Source organism: Gavialis gangeticus, unplaced genomic scaffold (genome assembly GCF_001723915.1).
Source record: "Gavialis gangeticus isolate Ggan-Ray unplaced genomic scaffold, GavGan_comp1, whole genome shotgun sequence".
Classification (NCBI taxonomy): domain Eukaryota; kingdom Metazoa; phylum Chordata; order Crocodylia; family Gavialidae; genus Gavialis; species Gavialis gangeticus.
Window position 1 is genome coordinate 64,903,936 of NW_017728995.1, and position 20,895 is coordinate 64,924,830.

General features: G+C 44.6%; 1 protein-coding gene across 2 annotated transcripts in view; it reads right to left on the reverse strand.

Moving 5' to 3' along the window:
• Positions 1-2,644: 2,644 nt before the first annotated feature.
• DGKD (diacylglycerol kinase delta) overlaps positions 2,645-20,895 on the reverse strand; it is an 83,631-nt gene continuing 65,380 nt past the window's right edge. Inside the window, exons 18-28 of one of the 2 annotated variants that reach the window (XM_019503744.1) lie at positions 20,590-20,686; positions 19,254-19,361; positions 18,226-18,339; positions 17,129-17,263; positions 13,033-13,184; positions 11,618-11,729; positions 11,364-11,456; positions 10,828-10,947; positions 10,365-10,482; positions 8,308-8,438; positions 2,645-6,898 (exon numbers count right to left, since the gene is read on the reverse strand). In XM_019503744.1, coding sequence (XP_019359289.1) covers positions 6,809-6,898; positions 8,308-8,438; positions 10,365-10,482; positions 10,828-10,947; positions 11,364-11,456; positions 11,618-11,729; positions 13,033-13,184; positions 17,129-17,263; positions 18,226-18,339; positions 19,254-19,361; positions 20,590-20,686 — 1,270 coding nt within the window. In that variant the 3' untranslated portion in view covers positions 2,645-6,808. The remainder of the gene's footprint in view (positions 6,899-8,307; positions 8,439-10,364; positions 10,483-10,827; positions 10,948-11,363; positions 11,457-11,617; positions 11,730-13,032; positions 13,185-17,128; positions 17,264-18,225; positions 18,340-19,253; positions 19,362-20,589; positions 20,687-20,895) is intronic. The other variant, XM_019503743.1, reaches the window with a different exon arrangement.

The following is a 20,895-nucleotide window of genomic DNA, read 5'->3' on the forward strand; positions in this document are numbered from 1 at the left end:
TTAACTGCCGCACTGTTCAAATCAGGCTATGAATAGAATGCCTGGAGCTGATTGGGTGAAAGCGCACCTCAGGGTTGTGACGAGTATAAAAGGCGGTGGCTGACGCTGCTCGGGGAGGACTTAGTGAAATCCACCAAGTGTGCAACTTCCACACACCATGGGGACCGGCCACCCCCGTGCCTCCCGCCATCGAAAACTCCCAGCGTACCGCTTCCCTGGCTAGCGCATCGGATCCTATGAGCAGTTCTGCTTCACGGTAACCAGTGAACATTGTAACAAAGCGAAATCCTTGCAAGAAGTCTGCAGCCTGCACTTCCGACGTGGAGTGTAAGTAAAAATAAACTTGTTTGAAACCATACGAGTAAGTTCCCTGCCTGCCTTTATAAGTCCAGATACCTGACGAGAGCGAATCCCTTTGCAACCCGCTTGGGGAAGCAACACTTTCAGGTACTGATATTTGTTCCTCAAAGCACCTACCCAACGTGGTAAGTGCGTTAACGTCAGGAGTACGCAAAATAGCATATAGTATGCAAGCACTTACCTGCCCACTCTAAACCAACTCCTCCTCTTACAGGGAAGGTCTGCCATTGAATTGATCTATTTTCTGCATTAGTCTCCCACAACAAACCATCACTACCTGTTCCAGGAAAAGCCTGTGCAGAAGGCCCGTAATCTCCTGTACAGGTCCAGCAAGATCCAATCATGAGGATCTTGCTGGGTCTTTCTCTTTCATGTTTGCTCCTTGTTGAGACAGTAATTTTTATTATCTTACAGAGCTGCCTTGGAGGATTGTAAAATGCTTCAAGATCCTAAGCTGGAAGCTGCTAAAGAAATGCAGTGTATTATTCCAGCTGTGAAAAAGGGATGATGCTAACTCACTAAAATCAGCACCATTTCCCACTGCAGGCACTCTGGCATGAAGCTTCCACCCAAGACGTGGCTGTGGTTATGCATCCAACTGGCAGACAGATCATAGTGGATGCTTGCTAGACAGGAGGGCAGTGTACTGGTTGGTAGCATGCAAGAAGCCACAACAGAGATTACCAGTCATTTCTGGTGCTACTGATTGACACAAAGGACAACTGGGGCAGGATGTTACTTCTATGTGTCCCCCTTTGCCCTCCAACTCTCCCCATCTTTTGCACAAAGCAAGAGAAAAGCCTTGGGGGACAGGGAAGGAAACACAGTAGAGACTTAGTGACAGCACAGAGTAACAGAAATCCCACCACTACTTCTGTATATTTAGCGTCTTCCCTGGCCCACTAAATCAGCCTCAACTACAACAATGCAGCCACAGTTTGGAAGAACTTGCCCCACCATATCCAGTGTGACAGAATGTGGCCCAGATCTGGATGATGCTTACTTCTGCATCCAAAACAGGAAAAAACAAAGTATAACTGTACTGTTATGGATTAACTCCTCTCTTCTGCTCTTGGTGGCGTTCCATATGGCCTTCTTTCAACCATTTTTTTCCATGGCATAATTTACTACGGTGTCCCAACCCCACAGCTGGTAAAAGTCAGTGGTGTACATTTATATTACATTCTTAGTTTTCTTTCTTGTAAATAAGTTCTTGGAATTACCACCTCAATGCAGTGCTTTAGCAGTGCCAGCTGGCAGAGAGGCTACCCTATTCCTGGGACTTCCTTTGTGCCCAACACCTTAAAACGTTCCTTCTTTCCAACAGAGCAGCTCTAGAAAGTGGTCAGTCTAACTACTGCAAAGTGTTTACTTCACCCAAACATCATAATTCATTTGAATGAATCCTATTTGGAAACTGTTACTGGAGCACTGGAAGAACTGGGTCCTAAGACTGGAAGTAATTTGTTACAAGATTCTTGTTGAAATCTTACAAGCACACATTGATCTCTCTCTATTTACACAGATGGAAGTAGAGTCCATTTGGAATTTGGCCTACAGCCTTCTCATGCAAGCCCCTAACCTTCCAGGTCTGAAGCTTAGAGATGTATTATTTATCTTTTACATCTGCTGATTTCCAGATTTCCTGAAAAGTTATTGCAAATAAAATTTCCCTAATTTTCAGTCTATAAATTGTACCTGTAAACACTTACCTTCTAGGAGTCTGTGAGATGAGGCTGGAGATGAGAGAGAGGAATCTAGCTCAGAATTTAAAAGTCTGATGTAAAAGGGAATAGCTTCTCATATCCCAACAATAATCTAGAATGCTGCAGGAACTTCTTGGCCATTTAAAAAACAAAAATAAAAACAGTTGACCTGTAAAGGGAAAGCTACATCAGAGGGATTCCTATCAAATCCCCAATCCTAGCAATGAGCTGACAGCCACTGAATCCATGTACAAGCATTTCATTTTCTTTCTATTGCATATTTATAGATTTATCGACACTTGTTCAAAAATTCGAAATATATGTTTTCTCTTCCACCCTAGATAATCAGAACAAGAAGATGATCTTATCTTGTTAATCTACACAAATCATGGCTAGAATCTCTTTGTTTCTTGAGTAAACTCCCTTTTTACAGGAGCAGCTTTGAAGATTTTGAACTTTTTATTCTGCTCAGGATAAAGTTATCCTCTCCCAACACAGCCTCTGAGTTCCCATCTCCCAAGGAGCTGGCATTGTAGCCCTCTCAAGTGATGAAAACAGTAACTAGAGGAATTATTTACTGGAAGATCAGAAACACGTTTACTTTATATACAAGAAAAAAAACTATTTACAACAATCAACAGCAAACTATGTACATAAAATACAAGACAACTTCAAGATAAGCACTGTATAAATTAACATAATAAATAGGAGGGAATCAGGTCCCATTCTTAAGGCACAAAATCTTTTTCCCCAAGACTGTACAGGGATTCAGATGCTTCCCCATGCTTCTGACAGGATCACAGGAATGGTGGGACACCCCTGAGGAATGATAGTGGGTGGGCAACGAGACAGACATCCAATCACTGCAGACAGCGGTACACAAACAAAGTTTTCATCCTCTCCTTTTTGTTACAGTACACACGTTTCTTTTAGATTCAAAATGTCCTGTGTAAACAGTCTGTCACTTTATCATGCAGATCGTGTATGCCGCATTAAATAATACTAAAACAGACGAAGCTTACACGAGAAGTCCAACATTAAGCACTTTCCAAGAGACACTGGGACAAAGGGCCTCTGTGCAATCTGAGGTTCCTGGATGCAACCTCTCTAGTAGAGCGTATATCCAGTCAAGTCTTTGTGGTCTGACACGGTGAAAAGCTCCAGTAGAACCAAACAAGAAACAATTCTCCTATGCTGTGAGCAGCCGGCACACAGCTGTTGAAAGTGTGCAAGGAACTCTTGATTAGAACAGGTCAAAGCATGCTACTAACAAATGCCCTCTTCTTACAGGAGGTCCAAACAGGGACATTCCCACTCAGCTACTTTTAATGGCCAAATTCTGTCCCAACCTACTGCAGGCAACTCCACTGGACTGAAAAAGACTACGGGCTGACAGGACAGAGCATGTCACTAAAGGGTAGATTTCCAGTGCACTACTTGGGCAATGAATCCTGCTATGGCTAACAGAAATTGTGTGCCTAGATCCTACAGTATGATACTGCCCCTTTCTCCAAAATCAATGCCAGGGAGTACAACGATGTTGAGGCAGAAAATGACCTGAGGCTAAATACAAGTCACATTTCTTTACAATTAGAAAGCACGTACAAGCTGTGTAAAGTGCTAACTTCTTCCAAGTGGCCATTTTGCTTGATACAGTAGAAAAGCCTCTGCTTTGGCAAAGCAGCAGTGGTATATTGTCAGCCTGTTTTGTTTTTTTTCCTGAGTTTCTCTCTCATGGAAAAACTGAGATGCCAGAGGGACAATTCTGAACCTTAGTATTACTATTTCTCAGGGACATCTTTTCTTGATTAACACCAGTGCTCCCATTTTACCTCTGGGCATTATTCCCAATGGCACACTGGTACACAGAGGTAACCTTCCCTTCAAAACATAAATACACACATACACCATGATGCATGTCCAAAGGCACACAGATTGAATAAGACCACATTCTCTAACTCTTAAAAGAAGGTTGACCTTCCCTCAGTCAGGGATAGAGCACGATACTGGCAATGAATACGTTGATGAAACACACAAAAATGGATCAGGATTCAACCAAGGGGAAAATAATAAACATGTAGAATTTAACCCTTGATGACATGAGAATTTCTCAATGCAAAACTCACTACTCATAGCAAATGTACTGATATTCTTCAGCCCTTCTGCAATACGGCGCAGTTCTACAGAACATGTTTAAATATGGGGCGAGCTCTTTGGATCTCACCATCAATCACAAAGGGCTGTTCCTATAGCGGGAAGAATATAATCAGCCCAGAACTCAATAAAGGAAGCTGGGTAAATATACACGATGCCTCTTTCTTGGAGAACACATGGCAATAACCATGGTTCCTTCATTTTACCCACCAGTTGGTGGAACATAAGATAAGTCCCTTCTCCTTGCAGTATCTTTCCCCAGGGTAATCACATGGTACTTCTATTCCCTGAGGTATTCTCCCAGCCCTACATATATGCATATGCTGTTCTACAGAAAGGGGCTAACAGGGAAAGGGATGTGGCCCTCACTTGATTATCACCAGCAAAAATGCAAAAGTTCAGGAATAATCTTGCAATGCCCAATGGTTCTGCTTAACAGTGGGATTTCCTCATGTTCATACAGATTTAGCATCTTGACAAGCAAATCATAGCAATTGGGAAAAACTTTGGGGGAAAATAATGTATGTACAATTCTGTACCATCCAATACGTAAGGCATCAAATTCTGCATGTGAGCTTTGTAGTGATCAGGTAAAAAAACACCAGTGTGGGAATGGAGACTAATGAACAGCAACTGGAGCAAAGCTAAAGTATTCCTGTCTGCTCCCTCCCCACAAGGTCTACCCTAGTTTTGGTTTCAGAATTAAGCAAGTGTAGCCCTCCAACAACTTTACATGAGTAAACCATGGAGGACCAGAGAAATCCTTAGCATGATCCTCTTGAATTCAACAGAGTTGGCACTAGAGACAAAACTGGCCTATAACCTCCTAGGGTAGAAAACTCATTACATAAAACACCCTGACTAACACTGCGGGTTCAGTTGATGCACAGAGCTAAGGTCATCTTAATAAAGGTCTCATTAAGAATAGAAAGAAAAAGAAACTCAGGAAATCAAATCATACTGCATACAGTATTATTCTGTTGCTGACAGCCATGGTCAGGCAAATGCCACTTTGTAAAAAACTAAAAATTACATGCATACAAAAGGGAGAACATAACTAAAATTCCTTCCCATCTTGGCAGTGCTACATGGCCTCCAGTGCCCTCCCCAGGGAGACTTGTGGCAACTCAATAAAGCACGGGGGTCTCTGGGCTTTGCCAGTCACACAACAGGAGTCAGCCAATGAAACAAGACTGTGAAAGCAGCCTAGGCTCTCTGATTCAGAAGTGCTGGCTTTCCCATTTTGCATAGTTGGTGACACCAGAGGCTATTCACCAAACACACTCTTTTCAACATGTTTACCAGCCTTGTACCAATCACTGTGTGACCTTTAATGTTTCATGATACATGGACTCTCACTAGCAGGTACAGTCCCAAGAAGCATGCATGATGTTCCTTTGAAATCCACTGCTAAGAGAAAGAAGAAGCTTGGGAGGAGAAGAGGGAAAGACCTAGAAAAATGTGTAAAAACTGAACTAGGTAAAGAGATGCAAGTTTTAAGGAGAACTTTGTGTCCCTTTGAGACAGGAAAGTTTTCTACCCAAGTATAGGAATAAAAGCACTCGCTTGGGGCCATGGAAATGGCACTAAACAGAAATGAAAGCATTTCTAAGTGGGTCTAAATCAGTGTCTGACAGGCTGCATCCCTAAGAAAATGGGGAAAAGATATGTTGGACTTTACTAATTGATACTCTGTGACTGGCCCAAGTTCCTGGCTGTGTTTCTCTCCTGCCCTGAGAATTTCCTTTCCCCCCAGTCTCCTACCAATGAATTCAGAATCACTTTGCCTGTCACACTTTTGCTCCAGGCTCAGGGGATAAGACATGAGTCAGATGATGTCCTCTGGCTGGCTGGAACTCCCACAAAGCTGCCAGCTGTGGCTGGGAATATTGGAGCTGTATCACTGTCACTGGCTGACAGAGAATTGACAGGCTCAGGCCAAGGGAAAGACTGCAGGCTGGTGCAAAAGACTGTTGTAACCATATGTGCTTTTGACTGGAAGGCGTAAGTGCAAGAGAGAATCACTCACTATATAATAGCGACTTGCACTGGCTTTGAGCTTTTGATGCAAGTTACATGCAACTGAAGGGTTGTCCTACAAGAGGAAAAAAAGTTCTGTCCCATACGTGTGATGTACGATACAGCTGTGACATACAGCCCACTGGGAAAGTCTTGAATCTGAAAAGGCTACTAGACACTCCCGGACTAAGACTGGCCAGTACATCTTCTTCCCTGAATAATTCCAATATGATTAAATTCTACATTAAAGGTAGCTGTGTTGCTATTGTCAGGAGACCTGTGTTGTCCCTGGGACCAAGACTTTCCATGTCTGAGAGCACGATGATTTTGTCCAACCAGCAGGTGAATTATATCCAGGAAGCTCCACCCTTCTAAACAGAAAAGGTTCCTCTTGACTGGACACAGCTGTACCCACATGAAAAAAGGTAGCACCATGATTGGTCGATATGAACTCTGAGCAGCTACAGCTTGGCTGATCTGCTGAGATAGTTTCGAGCACATTTGCTCTGTGAGGTGAGTGCTGTGTAGACGTTAGGGGGAATGGTAGACACAGGCTGCAAAAACGGAGGCTAAACCTCGCTGGCAGGAGTATTCCGGCTCAGCTCCTTGATCCCGTGTAATATCCTCTTCATGTGACCCACCTTGGTCACTCCCAGGTCCTGGAAAAGAAGATAAATTCATTTTAAATAAAAGGAAAAAACTGAGCCAGCCAGATACAACCTAATCAGCTAAATAGAAAATAAACAGAAAGAAAAGATCTGGGAAGATTATGAGCCTCATAGATCCATCTAAAACGTCAAAGCATGCAACAAACATCTATCAGAGCACAATGAAGTAAAAATAACAGTAATGGAGCAGGCATAAAACTGCCACTGCCTACACTGGCCACTCCCCATGTGGCCAACTGTGAATACGAACTATAGACTCAAAGCAAGACACTAGAAAGAACTGTAGAGATCACAGGGAATGAGGACAACAGCCAAGCACAAAACACATGGGTAAAGACATTATCTGTTGCAGATCACACTGAACTGTCATCTGACCACCAAGGTACCAGGTATGACTGCACACTCAATTGCAATTAGCCAGACTTGTGGTATACTTTGCAAAAAGGGAAGGGGTGGAAACTATGTTGTAATCTTTTCATTCCCCATTGTTAAAAATGGGAAAGTCTAGACAGCTATGACTGCAACTGGTGCGGGTGTTGAACTGGGCTACAAGATGGGTGTCAAACTTGTCTGGCACTGTGGGCCACACGAGGGTCATTAGGCCGGATTGGGACCATGCACCAGACCCAGTGTGCAGGACTGGCCTGGTGAGGCGCTGCATGTACGACCTCCACTCCAGGGCACCACAAAGGATCCCAGCACCAGACTGGCTTTGTGCACTGGCTCTGGGGCCAGTCTAAGTCAGGCCCTAGGCCATCTGTGCATGCCAGAGCTAGCATGCGAGGACAGTCCAGCAAGGTGTTGCATGCAGTGCACATCCCATGCTGCCCCCCTAGGCTATGTGCAGAGTGAGCGTGGGAGTGGGGCCAGCATGTACTGCACAAGGTGCACAGGGCTGGACTGACTGTGCCACATCACATAGCACAAGGGGCCAGGATGGGGCATGCACTGCCTGTGGCTTCCTACTGGGCCAGCTTTGTGCCCTGGCTTTGTCACAGCATAAACTGGACCAGCCCCAGACCCAGGGCAGTATGGCTCACATACCTGATGGGCTCCACATGCCACATATGGCATGAGGAATCAGTCTGTGACTGACAGACTGGATCATAGGGCTGCATGGGTCAGATCATGGGGTTCCATGTATGTCTGACTCCCCTGGGCTACAACATAAGGGAACAGAAAGGAGCTGGATGGCTGGCCTACAAGCCTGTAGTTGCCCTCCCATGATGCTACTACTCTATAAAATACAGTATTAATCAGGCGACCTGAGAAGGAAAGAGAATAAAACAAGGCCATGATGAACCCGTTCATCCAGCCAAAGCCATCTGGAGTGGACCATATGTTGGCTATTTCCAAGCACATGCAGCTGGCTATTTCTGAGGAGCTGATCATGAAAGTACCTTGAGGTCCCTCCGTTCGAGATGCAGGAGCTCAGAGCCCCGGACGTCATGTCGGATGAAGATATCCTTATACTCACAAAGACTGAGATGCTCAAGCCAGGCTGCAACCTCCTCCGTTCCCCAGAGGTGAACTGTTAGAGACGGAAAAGCAGGAGTGCACTGAGTACCCAGAATCCCAAAGGAGACAGAAAAGTGCGAAAGAAGAGAACACCAAGAGTACTTTTCACCAACAAGAAAGCCAAGGGAAAGGGCAAACAATATCACAACCCCAGATGAAGGGAGGAAGAGGATGGCAACAGGATCTACAATTTCAAATAAGGAAAGGAAGACAGATTAAAGTCAGAGTTATTCTCTTAAGCAGAGGCTAAATCAGTGGTTCTCAACCTTTACAGACTTGAGGCACCCCTAGATAAACTAAGGGCACCCCTCAGAAAATGTTGGTTCTTAGTTTTCACTTGTTTTTTGACTACAGAAAAATAATAGGGCAGTTTCTTCCATTGCAAAAACTCAAAAAGACCTCAGCAGGTCAGAATATTTTTAACACTATAGATTCCTATTTGAAATCTCTGGGTTTATTGTGTGAACCATGTTTGAGCACACAACAGTACTAAGAGAGGTGTGGCACTCTTCAAAGGATCTCAAGGCACCACAGGGTGCTATAGCACCCTAGCTGAGAACCACTGGGCCAGAGGCAATAAATCATGAGAGTCTGCTTACACTCATGTCCAGCCACTGCCTTGGAGGGACTGGATGTGACACTGGAAGTTTGCTATTACTTTTACCAGGAAAGTATTAGTCATCTTACAAAACAAGAAAGATTGTGAAACACACATTAGAGAATCTAGCCCACAGGAGCTTTTAATTGTTATCTTGGAGTAACTGTGTACTGGCACTTACACTGAATACTCAGTGGAAACATCTACACATGATGCTATGGCGACGTAGCATCCACAGGCAAAAACCGTGATACCACTGCTACATCCCTGTAGCAATGCACTCGCTCATTATAGTGTGTTGCTATGGCAATGTAGTGGCTAAAAATAATTGTATGCTGCTAGCACAGTGCAGTACGGGCTGTTACTGCACCATCATTTAGTACTTCCAAAAGGAAGTACTAAATGATGGCACAGTAACAACAGCACCATAGGGGTATGTGTAGATGTGACCATTAAGTGCTAAAGCCTCCCTCTATGACGCCTGAGGGAGGAAAAAAAGGCTGCCAATGAACCCAAAATGACCTCCAGCTTCTTGAGTAGCCTCTAAATAAGAGAAAAACAAAGTCCCCAGAGTTTCAGAGAAATGAGAAGAGACACCACTGCATCAGGGAGGAGAAAGCAATAGTAGCTAGAATTCCATGGGAGAAGACAATGCCCATGATCCCACAGAACAAGTAGTACTCCCAAATTGTAGAGGCAGAAAGTCTTCATAGGTAGAAAATTAACCAAAAAATCAACTAACAGAATTGGAGACAAAACGTCCTAATACCACTTCCAATTTGTTGATTTCATGGGCCAGTTTTTATTTACTGGCCAACAGGATTAGAGCTTAGGGTGCACCAATGTTGATGCAGGATCCCTAGCCAATTAAACATGACATTTGATTAAAGCCTGAGGGCAAATCAACAAGAAAAAGCATCATTAGCCACATCAGGGAGCATGAGCAGTGGGAGGTTTGGAGTTATGCGGACTTGGGCTCCACAGTCCTTTTGATTTTTGCAAGCCTCAGACCCCAAGTTCACTTCCCTTGCCCTCCTGAGAGTATCCCAGAAAATGTCCAAGTCTCTGTAGACCTCTTCAGAGCGTGCCTCAAGTTTCTGTTTGGGAATATCTGCTCAGTGCAGTTATGGTTGAGAGAGAGAACATAGCAAATATACTACACTGCCATGTGAAAGAGAGAGACTCCAGACAGACTGTGTAACGTGTAAGTGAAGGTCCATGGAAAGGAAGAATGGAGGAGGGAGAGGAGAAAAGGAACCATAGATACACAGAGGAGGGTCAGGGAGTTTGAACAAACAGGTGCAGCAGGGAAGATGGAATGAATGCATAGATGGGCGATACCCGGCAGTCCCATGCTACTACGAGTCTCTTTATTCTTGTTGTTTTTCTCCTTTTTAAATTTGGTCACCAGTCGAAATTTGCCACTGCGACTGCGCTTAGAATAATCCAGCATCTGGTTCTGCAGAAACACACAGGGAAATTGTATCAGGAATGAAAGTAAGTGTTAAATGCACACAAAGTGATTGAGCATGGCAAGTAGCATCTAGCATAGTCCATAAACCTTGTAGAGAGGAGATTCAGTCTGTTCCAGATGGGGAGGGACAGAAGGGAAGGTCAGTCTCATTGAGATCCTGGTCAGAAATGACCTAAAATAAACTCTGCAGCCTGAGTTTCTTTCTGAACTGATCCTCTCTCACACCTGCGACTTCCCCACAGGGAGCCATTCATGCAACATGAAAAGGGCCAATCAGCAAAAAGGAAAGCAGCCAAGGAAACAGCTGTGCTCCAGTCTAGGGGATATTACCTCTTCATAGCTGGGCTCCATGAGCTGCCATAGCCAAGGGATATCCACTAGCTTCCTCAGCTGAAGATCCATGTCTGTCAGTGCTGCTAGGAGCTGTTCCTTCTGGGGGGGATCCAACTGCTGCACCAGAAACAAAGGCGAACAGTTAAAATCCAGAAAGTGAAATGCAAACTGTCCTCCCTTTCAGGAGCTTTCCTCACAAGGTAACACCTAGTTTATGAAAAAACCTCCGGTTTCTAAAAGGAGCTATGTATCCAAACATCCCCTTCTATGTAAGAGCAGATTATGGAATTCACCACCCCTCCAGCTAACTAGCTTGACTGTGTGTTATAAATGTATTGCTACTATAAGACAGAAAATGGACTTCTTGATTTGTTTACAATCATCTTAAATTCCACTTGTAAAGTTTGCACTGATTTGTAATAAAGTCAAAGTAATTCAGGGGTTGGCAAGACACTGCATGTCCTGGCCCCAGTAAAAGAACCAACAGAACAAGGGATACTCTGTGTCCCTCACTCCTATTTATCCCTTCTTACCAGTGCCATTTTGCCAGCAAGCAGCAGATCTGTCTCATTATGCAGGGCCTTGACGTTATTCACCATCTCTACCACAAGGCTGCAGTTCAGACCCTGTGGAGACAGGACATGTGCATGGAAGGGCAGGCAAACCTAACAGTCAAACACTCAGAAGGAAAGTCTGAGAGAAACACATACAAATCACTCAGTCACTCAAACCAGAACAAGAGCAACAGAAACTGGCAAAGTGCAAGTCACCGAGTGAGTACAGGTACCTCTGTTGATTTGGATTTGGCGTACACTTTGTCCATAGATTTGGAGCTGGCATTGACTGCATGAGCAAGTTCCTGTTCCATGTCTTGATAGGACTGTGCTATTTCCCGTATACTAGAGAAAGAGACAGGGATATTGTCAGCTGATTCTCACAGATGGAGAGAGACCTTTTCTGTTGAGCTATTTTATTCAATTCACTCTTGGGGATGAGACTGTGGAAGTACCATAGTAAGGCTTCTCTCGATATAGGTATATCTCTGGCAGAGCAGGAGAATTCAGTGTGTGTGCTCTGACTTGGGGAGGGCAAGCAAAGGCAGTCACTCCTCACATTATCCAATTCAAGCTACAGCGTTCCTGAGATGACTACACTGCAGGCAAGGTATTACAGCAGACTGCAATACATGGTCTACAGCTGCGATGGCCAACCTGTAGCATGTGTGCCACAAGTGGTACAGGCAGCTTGTGTGTGTGGCACACACCAGAGCAGTGAGGGAACAAGCAGCACAGTGGCAGATAAGGCAGGAAGCAGAGGGCAGGAAGGAAGCAGAAAGCAGAGCAGCAGATTGCACAGGGGAAGGGGACTGGAGAGGCATTTGGGGAGAGTGCAGGACTAACTTGGGGCAAGTCTGCCAAACAGGTTAGCTTTCATTGGAATACAGGTATTGTTTGAAAGAAAAGTGCTCATTTACAGGTGACTGCATACAAAAACAGGAGTCATGTGCGTTCTCTGTGCATGTAGTGTGGGCCAGAGTTTAAAATATAGCTCTAATAATGTTGACAAGACTACAAATGGAACTACAATTTTAGTGGCAGCTATGCATGGTTCAGAATACATTTCTGATATGTCTGCATATTTCTTTTTATATGGAAATAACAGGGAGCATGCTGCCTGACAAAAGGGTGGAATGTTGCCCTTGTGTACCAGTACATAAATCCTCTTCAGAAATTTCTGCTGTAGCCCTGGGAAGAGGTGCCCAGTATATCTTCTTGATTCCCAGAGGACCAGCTGTTTCATTTCAGATGGTCCTTGGCAACATTTAGGTCTAAGTCTATGTTCATTATCATCTCAGGCCTGTTGTAAGCAGGTATTCCTCCCAGTGAAGCAAGCTGTGCTTCTTTACACCAGGCTCAATTTTGCTTCAGTGACTCAAGAAACTTCACTTTGTGGATTTAAACACTGGTACAACAAGGAAACTGCACAATGAGAGGATGCAAAGCCACACCATATTCCAAGCCTGCTGCCTTTAAGACAGAGATGAACACTACAGATAGTGTGACTATAAAGGCAGCTCCATAAGAAATGACATTTCATTAATACTCAAGCTAGGAGAGCAGTAGTGGTCTCCCCAACTGACAAGAGAGATCAAGAAGCCAAAGGAGGTCTGCAAACCCCCAGGAGAGAAAAAATTAGTCCCACCTGTGAATCAGAGCTCCCGCTGCTTGGCCAAACTGGTTGATCTGGGTGGATTCTTCTTCTGACATGATCTCTGGATGCAAGGTGAAGGAGGTGGGCCGGGACAACTCACATTTCTGTTTGTCCTCCCAAGATTTCAGTGTGTTCTCAAATGCCTACAGATACAGTAAGCAAATTTGAAGATGCCTCATAAATCTCCCCAAACCTCTGCATACCCCATAAGTAGCCCTGTAGGAGCTATACACACCACTATTACAAGCAGGGCTAGTGGCACCATCTCTTAAGGCTCCACAACACTGCCCATTGTAAGACCAGCTGTTCAACTGCTTGCAACTTGGCCAGACTTCAACCCTTTGGGCTATTTTTGTTGCCAGGTGCTTGTCTCAAGCTTTTGTTTTGCTTTGTTTTTAAAAGTCTCACAATTCGGGCCAGCACCTCCAAGGCTGGTTATGTTAAAAATTCTGCAACCTTTTCTTTCAAAACCTGTAGCTCCCTTGTGCTTTGAAGCAGCGACTTGAAATGCAGCAATGGAAAAATTGGCTACTTGTTTCAAGGATGTCCCTTGTTCTGTCCCTGGGAAAATCCAGACAACTCTGGCCAAGTTATTAAGCCTTTGGGGGGCAGGGAAGCTGCAGTTTGCAGCAAGCTTAGTCAGACATCTTAGAGTTTGCCAGGTCAAAGCCTTGAAAGTCCCACCTTGTCTAACCATGCTTCAGCTTGGACTGGCACCTGGCACTGAGATCATGCCTCTCCTGTATACTTAGTGATGCCCTCTGCTGGCACCCTGGCAGTATGGAGGAAATAATATGGTGCAAATGCAAAGGGGCCCAAAGTAGGGCACAGTGGGAAATAGACTGGGTCACAGTTTGAGGTCCACGAATAGAGAGAGACCGGAAGCTAGCGGAGGTGGGAGAGACGACAATGATACTGCCACCTAGGACAGAAACTGGGACTGACTTGGCAAACAGAGCAGGAACTGGGAAGGGAAAAAAGGAGAGGTGGGACTGAGAGCCAGAGAAAGATGAGGAAGAGTGAGATCAACTGAGGAGCTGCAACGCAGAATTAAAACACCTGGGTAGGACGCTGAGACTGAATGAGGCCAGGATGGATACTGAGACCCACTGATCATGTGGAACAAGGGCAGGAGGGACAACTGCAAACCAGGAGGGAAGGAATGATTGGATGTGAACCCAGGAACAGGAGGAGAGAACACAGGACTAGTTGGGCAGGAGGCTGGGGATGCCTGGGGAAATTGGGAATGGCTGGTCAATGGGACTGTGACTGGCTTGAGGAGTCTGGAGGGGTGAGATATGTTGCCGTGAGAGAAGGAGAATGTGACTAAGTGAAGAGGGGCATCCCCTGGGATGGGTATCCAGGGTCATGAAGTGCCAGGACTGGAAAGGGGACAGATTGGAAAGGACAGGGGGAAAGAGTCAGAACATTCCTCAGGAGCAGGAGTGTCAAATGTGCAGCCCATGGAGCCATTTCACCCAGCTCATGGGGCTCCCAGAGAAGACTGGAATCTGAGGGCAGAGCTAAAAGGGAAGGGCCTGATGCCAGTTTCCGAGCAATGGAGCCCCAATGGGCACACATGCCGGCAACAGGGGGCTGTGTTAAACTCCCATGCCACTGGTGCTGCCAGATCCAGATGTGTCCCGGGAGGCTCCTTGCAGTTCAGATCCAGGCCACAGTCACATGTGAATTTGACATCCCTACTCCAGAGCCTTGAATGGAACCCAAGATCTCTTTTGCTTGATAGTATCTGTGAAAAACAATGGCAAAACATCCCATCCCCTCTAGTGCTGGTCCACAAAAAGGTTGACAGCTTGCCCCTGTGATCAGCCTACTGTGTTAGAAGAGTGGGGGCTGGGATCTAAACATTCTAACTTTGCTGACAACCCTAGCAGGTATCCAGGAAGTGACATGCCATGGAATTGCTGCTTTTTCCAGATCGCTTAAAAAAAAAAAAACCCTGAGGATATTCTGCACACAACAGCATGTAAAAAGAACATTATTAAGCTCGCCAAGTCAGTCAAAACTAGGAAATTCCAGAGTGAAGGTCTCCTGTACAGTTTTGACTAAGTCATCCTGCGGTGAGCTTTATAAAAAAGCCTTTGACCACACAGCCACATGCTATTGTTTCCATAGGATCTCTGCCTCATTTAGTGCACAGGAGGAACCATGCTGTGGATTATTAATCAGGGCTATATAGTAGAGACTCACATACACAGGACCTGCTTCATTTGCTGAGGAAGGTGGAAAGGCAGGTAGTGAATGAGAGTTGGGGACCTCAGGAAAGGAAAGGCTGCCCTGAAGAATTCCTTTGCCACAGAACTCCAGAGTGACACTTAAGCTGAATTTTCAAAGATGGTCACTAATTATATATTCTTCATGTGCTGGGCACCCAACTTGAGCCCCTGGGGTCTGTCGGCTGATAGGCTGAAAACTTGCTGCTGCAGCTGAAAACTCGCCCCATTGGAGCTGTGCTTTGAATGTGTAAAGTACTCCACAGTGTTACATATGGTCAAAAATGAGAACCTTAATGTGTCCAATAGGGAATCCAAAATCAGTTATCCTTTTCACCTTGATCTCTCTGTGCCTCAGTCCCCCCTCTACTGGATGAGGAAAATGCACCTTCCCCTCATGGGGCTGTTGTGAAAATAGACAACCATTCATGACTGCAAGACATTCAGGTGCCTGAATGCTGGGCACTGTGGAAATGCTATGAGGAAAGTTACTGCTTTGCCTTCAGAGCAGGTTTGAATAGCATGCAGCAAACTAAGAGTTGAACACCCCACTGCTTTTATAGACCCAAGCTCATAGCATGTCAGGGCCCTTTCACACACTACCCATATGCCCCTAACCCTGCGCTCACCCTCATGCCAAGGGCTCTTTAAGCTTCCTGCACTGCCCCCATGCATGTCATGAGTTTAGTTTCCCCCAGTGTCCTAGCTCCCAAGATGTAAAAGGCTCTGTGCTCTCCTTCCCTGTATACCCGGTCCCCTATTCCCTTCTCAATGCCATAGACTAAGTGCTACCTCTTTCCCCCTTATACCCATGCTCACTTCCCTCTCCTCTCTCATGCCAGTATCCCCTACTCTCCTCCAGTGCCAGGACTTTTTGAGCACCCCCATCCCATTCTTCCCCACCATGGCAAGTACTCTGATACATGCCATCTTCCCATCATACCACCATCTTCCCATTCTCCTTGCCATGGCAGAGGCTGTGTCCTTCTCTCTTCTCTTGCTCTCCATACCAGGGCGATTCATTCTCTCCTTCCCAGTGCAGGGGCTCTGCATGTCCCCAGTCTCACTTAGCCTCCGTTCCTCCTGCCACCCTCACTATTCCTGTTTCTTTGCTCTGCAGTGCGGAGATAAGCCACATAGGGCATCAACATCTTAGACTCCTGAGAGGATGCGACAGCTGACAAGGAGGAATGGCATTATGCTCAACTAGGTCTTTGATTTGTAGACAATTACAGAGCTGGCAGATGCTGGTGGGTCAGCTAACAAAATGCAAGGGGCCCTGTTTATCTCCTATGTCCTTCTTGGGTTTTCCAGTGTTCACCAGTCAGCGCAGTTCTGTCCTGTTATGTCTAGAACATTCCCTGAGATACTGGAAGCAAGCAGACATGGCATTCTAAAGCTATGAGGGAGACAGACATGCATGTACATGCACACAACTGGGATGGGCACAGGATCTCATTGTACTTGGTCAATAAGACATAGGCCACACGTTGAACAGGAAGGAGAAATCAAAATATTGACCAGTTGATTGTTAACTGAACAAAATCCATCCACAGCACTGAATGAGGTGGGGATCCTGTGGAAAAAACAGTATGTGAGCATGTAGGTAAAGGCTGTATCCTAACATATATGCCCAAGGGAGCCAAATAAATGGTTGCACAGGCAACCCTGATCTTGGCATTTTGTATGTTTTAAATGCCATCTTAATAATGTTCCTTTACCAGCTGCTAAGTCTCTAATGGAAAATGCTATACACCCCATGTAGTTTCCATATAGAGTCTATGAGAATATTGCCCCCTCATATAAGATTTTAAAGCATGTCTAGTATTAGTATATCAGAGGATTACTCTTACCCTGTCTCTGGTAAGTGTCTGTGCCCTGTTCTTATGAACAATCCAAATATACCCAGGAGGCTGAATCCAGGCTTCTCCATCCACTTGGACAGGTACTCCCTCATCTCCTAGGATCGCTATCTTAACCGTCCGACACTGCAAGACATGAATAGCGAGTTAAATGGGCCGTGAAATAAATTTACCAAAAAATGTTCTGCTTGTTTCCTTTGAAAATGTTTCCCTGCATCCAGTTCTAAGTACTGCTGTACCATCAGATTTACCCACATGCTTCTTTCCATGTCAGGTAGATTGTCTGTATCTATCTTTTGGGATATAACTCAGCCAAAGGTTATGACCAGATCTCTAATTATGAGTTGTTGTATCAAAGGAACCTAAGGAAAAGGGACAAGATAAAACCACTAAGGATCTCTTGCCAACTGTGTTACTAGAGCAAAAATAATTGCCGCTCTTAAACATGGAAGTGGGATGGGCACTCAAGGTGTTGTTGTCTGCCAGTAATGGGAAAATCAGCACCACAGTAATGATGGTATCTCAGGTGGATGGGCCATTAACTAGGTGAATTCTGGCTGCTCCCAGAAGGAAAGAATTTTCTGGAGAATTCTGAGACTTCAACAAAGTGAGTAAGTCTGGTGGAGGTCTGGTTTTGGAGGTGTTTAGGAGCTTTGGAACAACCCAGGCCTTGGTTGAGTGTAGGTCCGCAATGGTCAATGGCTGGAAGACTCAGCCAGAAGGCTAAAGTCTGGAAACTCTAACAGGACTCTGAAGGATGGCATTGTAGTCATGAAAGAGGGTGAGAACTTTGAACTGGGTTTTGTGTATTCTGCCTTCAAACTACACAGTCAGTTTTTCGTATAATCTTTTCCTCCTGTAGAATAAATCCTTTTGTTGCTTTGTTACCTTACTGTTAAGCCCTCATCCCTGCAAACCCTGGCACTATTGCCAGAATACAGACTGAGAAAGTCATAAAGCTTTGATTTCTATGGCCTTTTGGGACAGAGCAAGAAGACCAGTCACAGACTTTAGCATTCGAAGCAAGCATTGATAGGGTAGAAAACAGTACAATGTTGGTCAAGGAGGTCACAAAAGCATCTGGATACCTGTGCAATCCGGTGATGCTGTAGGTTAATCACTCGTGACACAGCCATCTGCATGCTACCGAACACGGCTACCACCTCCAAGATCTTGTCATCAAAGGAGGGCGCTGTAAATGTCTAGTGGGAGAGAGAATTCAGGTCACATACTGCTCTGTGAGAACTTCCTTTCCCTTTCATGGATGGAGATTTGACCCTGACCTTTCACTATCACTATTTATTCTCTGTAAAATTAGCAATGATGCTACAAACAGGAGTTCTGCAGTCATCTAGGTGTGAGAAAAAGCAGCCTCATTATCCACAGTGGCCTTTCAACAGTAGCTAAAGTATAACTCAGGTACATAAAGCCTCTGAGCAGCAAGAAAGTTGCTCTTCCTATGAGACTGGATATTTTCCAGTACCTGACATAAAGAAAATGTCTGTAGACCTGATCTAATGGCTCCTCTCGGCCTCAGTTGGCTTTATCTCAGGGACTCACAGGGTAGAGGAATTGTACATGGGTAATATAGGTAACCCCTGCTTAATGCTATTTCACTTAGTGCTATTTCACTATAATGCTCGTTTTACATTGACACCTGATTTCCCTTAGTGCTCAGTGAGTTTTGTTATAATGCTCACGGGCATGCAGCCTCATTGTGCAATTTAGCGCCAGTTTGTTTGTGTCGCCATCTTGGTACATCAAACACTTCTGCTTTCACTTAATGCTATTCCACTTAACGCTCGGTTCTTCAGGAACCAATTTAAGAACACTAAGCGGGGGTTGCCTGTATCGTGGACCTCATGTAAAGCATTCTACCAAAGGCAAAAGGCTCCAGTATGACCAAGCTCCTGTACAATTCACTGCTGATCCTTGTGGAGAACACATTACTGAAGTCTGGCTTCTGAATATGCATCCATTTAATAGAGAAACCTGTCAGAGATGCCTCCAGATATACCCTTTCCAAGCATCTTGTCTCAGGAGCAACTGATGCATAAATAGGAGATAGTAACAAAGTTTCTTGTTTTCTGATTTACCAGTTTCTAGGAATACTCACATCATCTTCCTTGGTGCCTCCCCAGAAATTGGTGCCTCCTGCATAGCTAGGAATGTTAAGTACAGCAATTCCCTGAAGACTGGGCAAAGGGATAGGACGTCCATCACACTATTCACAAGAGAAGACACTATTAGGTTTAACAGCACAATGATTGCAGTCAACAATTTTAAAACCTTTTCATGAGCAGTCTGTAACTGCTAGTCATACCAGTGAGAACAGAAGATTTCTAGAACACACTCTTTCTGGCCTGGCACTGAAGTACGCTGTCAGCAACAATTTCTAGGAATATTAGGTCTTCTCTACATTGATAATTACATCATCCTGTAACAGAAACAGGTGCTCCATATGCTGAACAAATGTTTCTGAAGCTACTTTGTGTTGCTCTGCAGAATCTTGGTTGTTCTTTAAACAGAGAAGTCATTATTATCTAATTGCTATGTGTGTAAAAGTAAAAGCATAAGCAATGCAGTTATGAGTCCACAGAGAGCCTGGAACCATCAGTTTGGGGGTGGTGAAAAGCCCATTCATCTTTGCATGATGTTAGTTCAGATATCCACAGATGACAGTTTAGTTATCAATACTGATAATTATTTTATTCCTCAGGTACAAAAGGAGAGGAAGGGCATCATTTCCTGTACGTGGATGCTCATTTTGCTCTAACTAGTAGACTCTGTTTGGGAGATGCTACTATATTTAACTTTTCCTCAATCAAACATGGGAAAAGTGTAGCAGGGCTCCTAGGTTCAGTCAAGTTGCTTGAAAAAGAAGCCAAACAATATCATGGGCACATTCTGAACATCTGCACAATCTGCTGTGAGTGGTGTTTTATTTTGTTGGCTCACCTGAGTGCAGCCTGCTTTGTGTGTGGAAGAACACCACTCTGCCCTCTAATTTGATCCCTATGTGTTTGAACCAATATGATGTTAACAAGTTAAGAGTTACTGTGTGTACAAGACACACAGTGTTAAACAAGACAGTTCCTGTCTATGCTGAGTGCCAAGTCATGCTTAAAATTATGCCAGCATACACAGTACTAATCTGATGTAATTTCCTAGCAAACACAAAGGCTCTGTATTAGGTAACAGAAGTGTTTTCATTATACAACCAGAGGCACTGGGATACATTAATACAGTCAGGAAGTCAGAAGGACTGAAATCAGGAAGTTTTCTCTGGAACTATCATGGTGAGGTCAGGTGCAAAGGGACTGAAGCAGACGTAAACAGAGATTTACTTTCCGTTGAAAGGTGAATAAAAATCACCCCAGGCCCAAAGCAGAGGTGACTGGGGTGGGTCTGAGAGGGAGATTCAGTCATGCATGTACATTTCGACTTCTCACCTCCAGCAAGACCTTCTGCTCCAGGTTCTTGTATGTTCTGTGTAACAGTTCCTTGGTCCCCAGCACTCCATACCACATCATGTTTTTAGTGCGACTTCTAAGAAGGGCAAACAAAAGAACAAGAGATACAACAGTCAGCACAAGGCATTGTCATTTACTTTCATAGTGAGAGAAAAGGCCAGTGAAATTATATGGCTTATCTCTTAAGAGTCCTTCCCTTCCAGAAAGGACAAGCACCGGCAGTGGTCATCCCTTATATGCTAAATAGAGATTGGCCTCAAAAAAAAAAAAAAAAAAAAAAAAAAA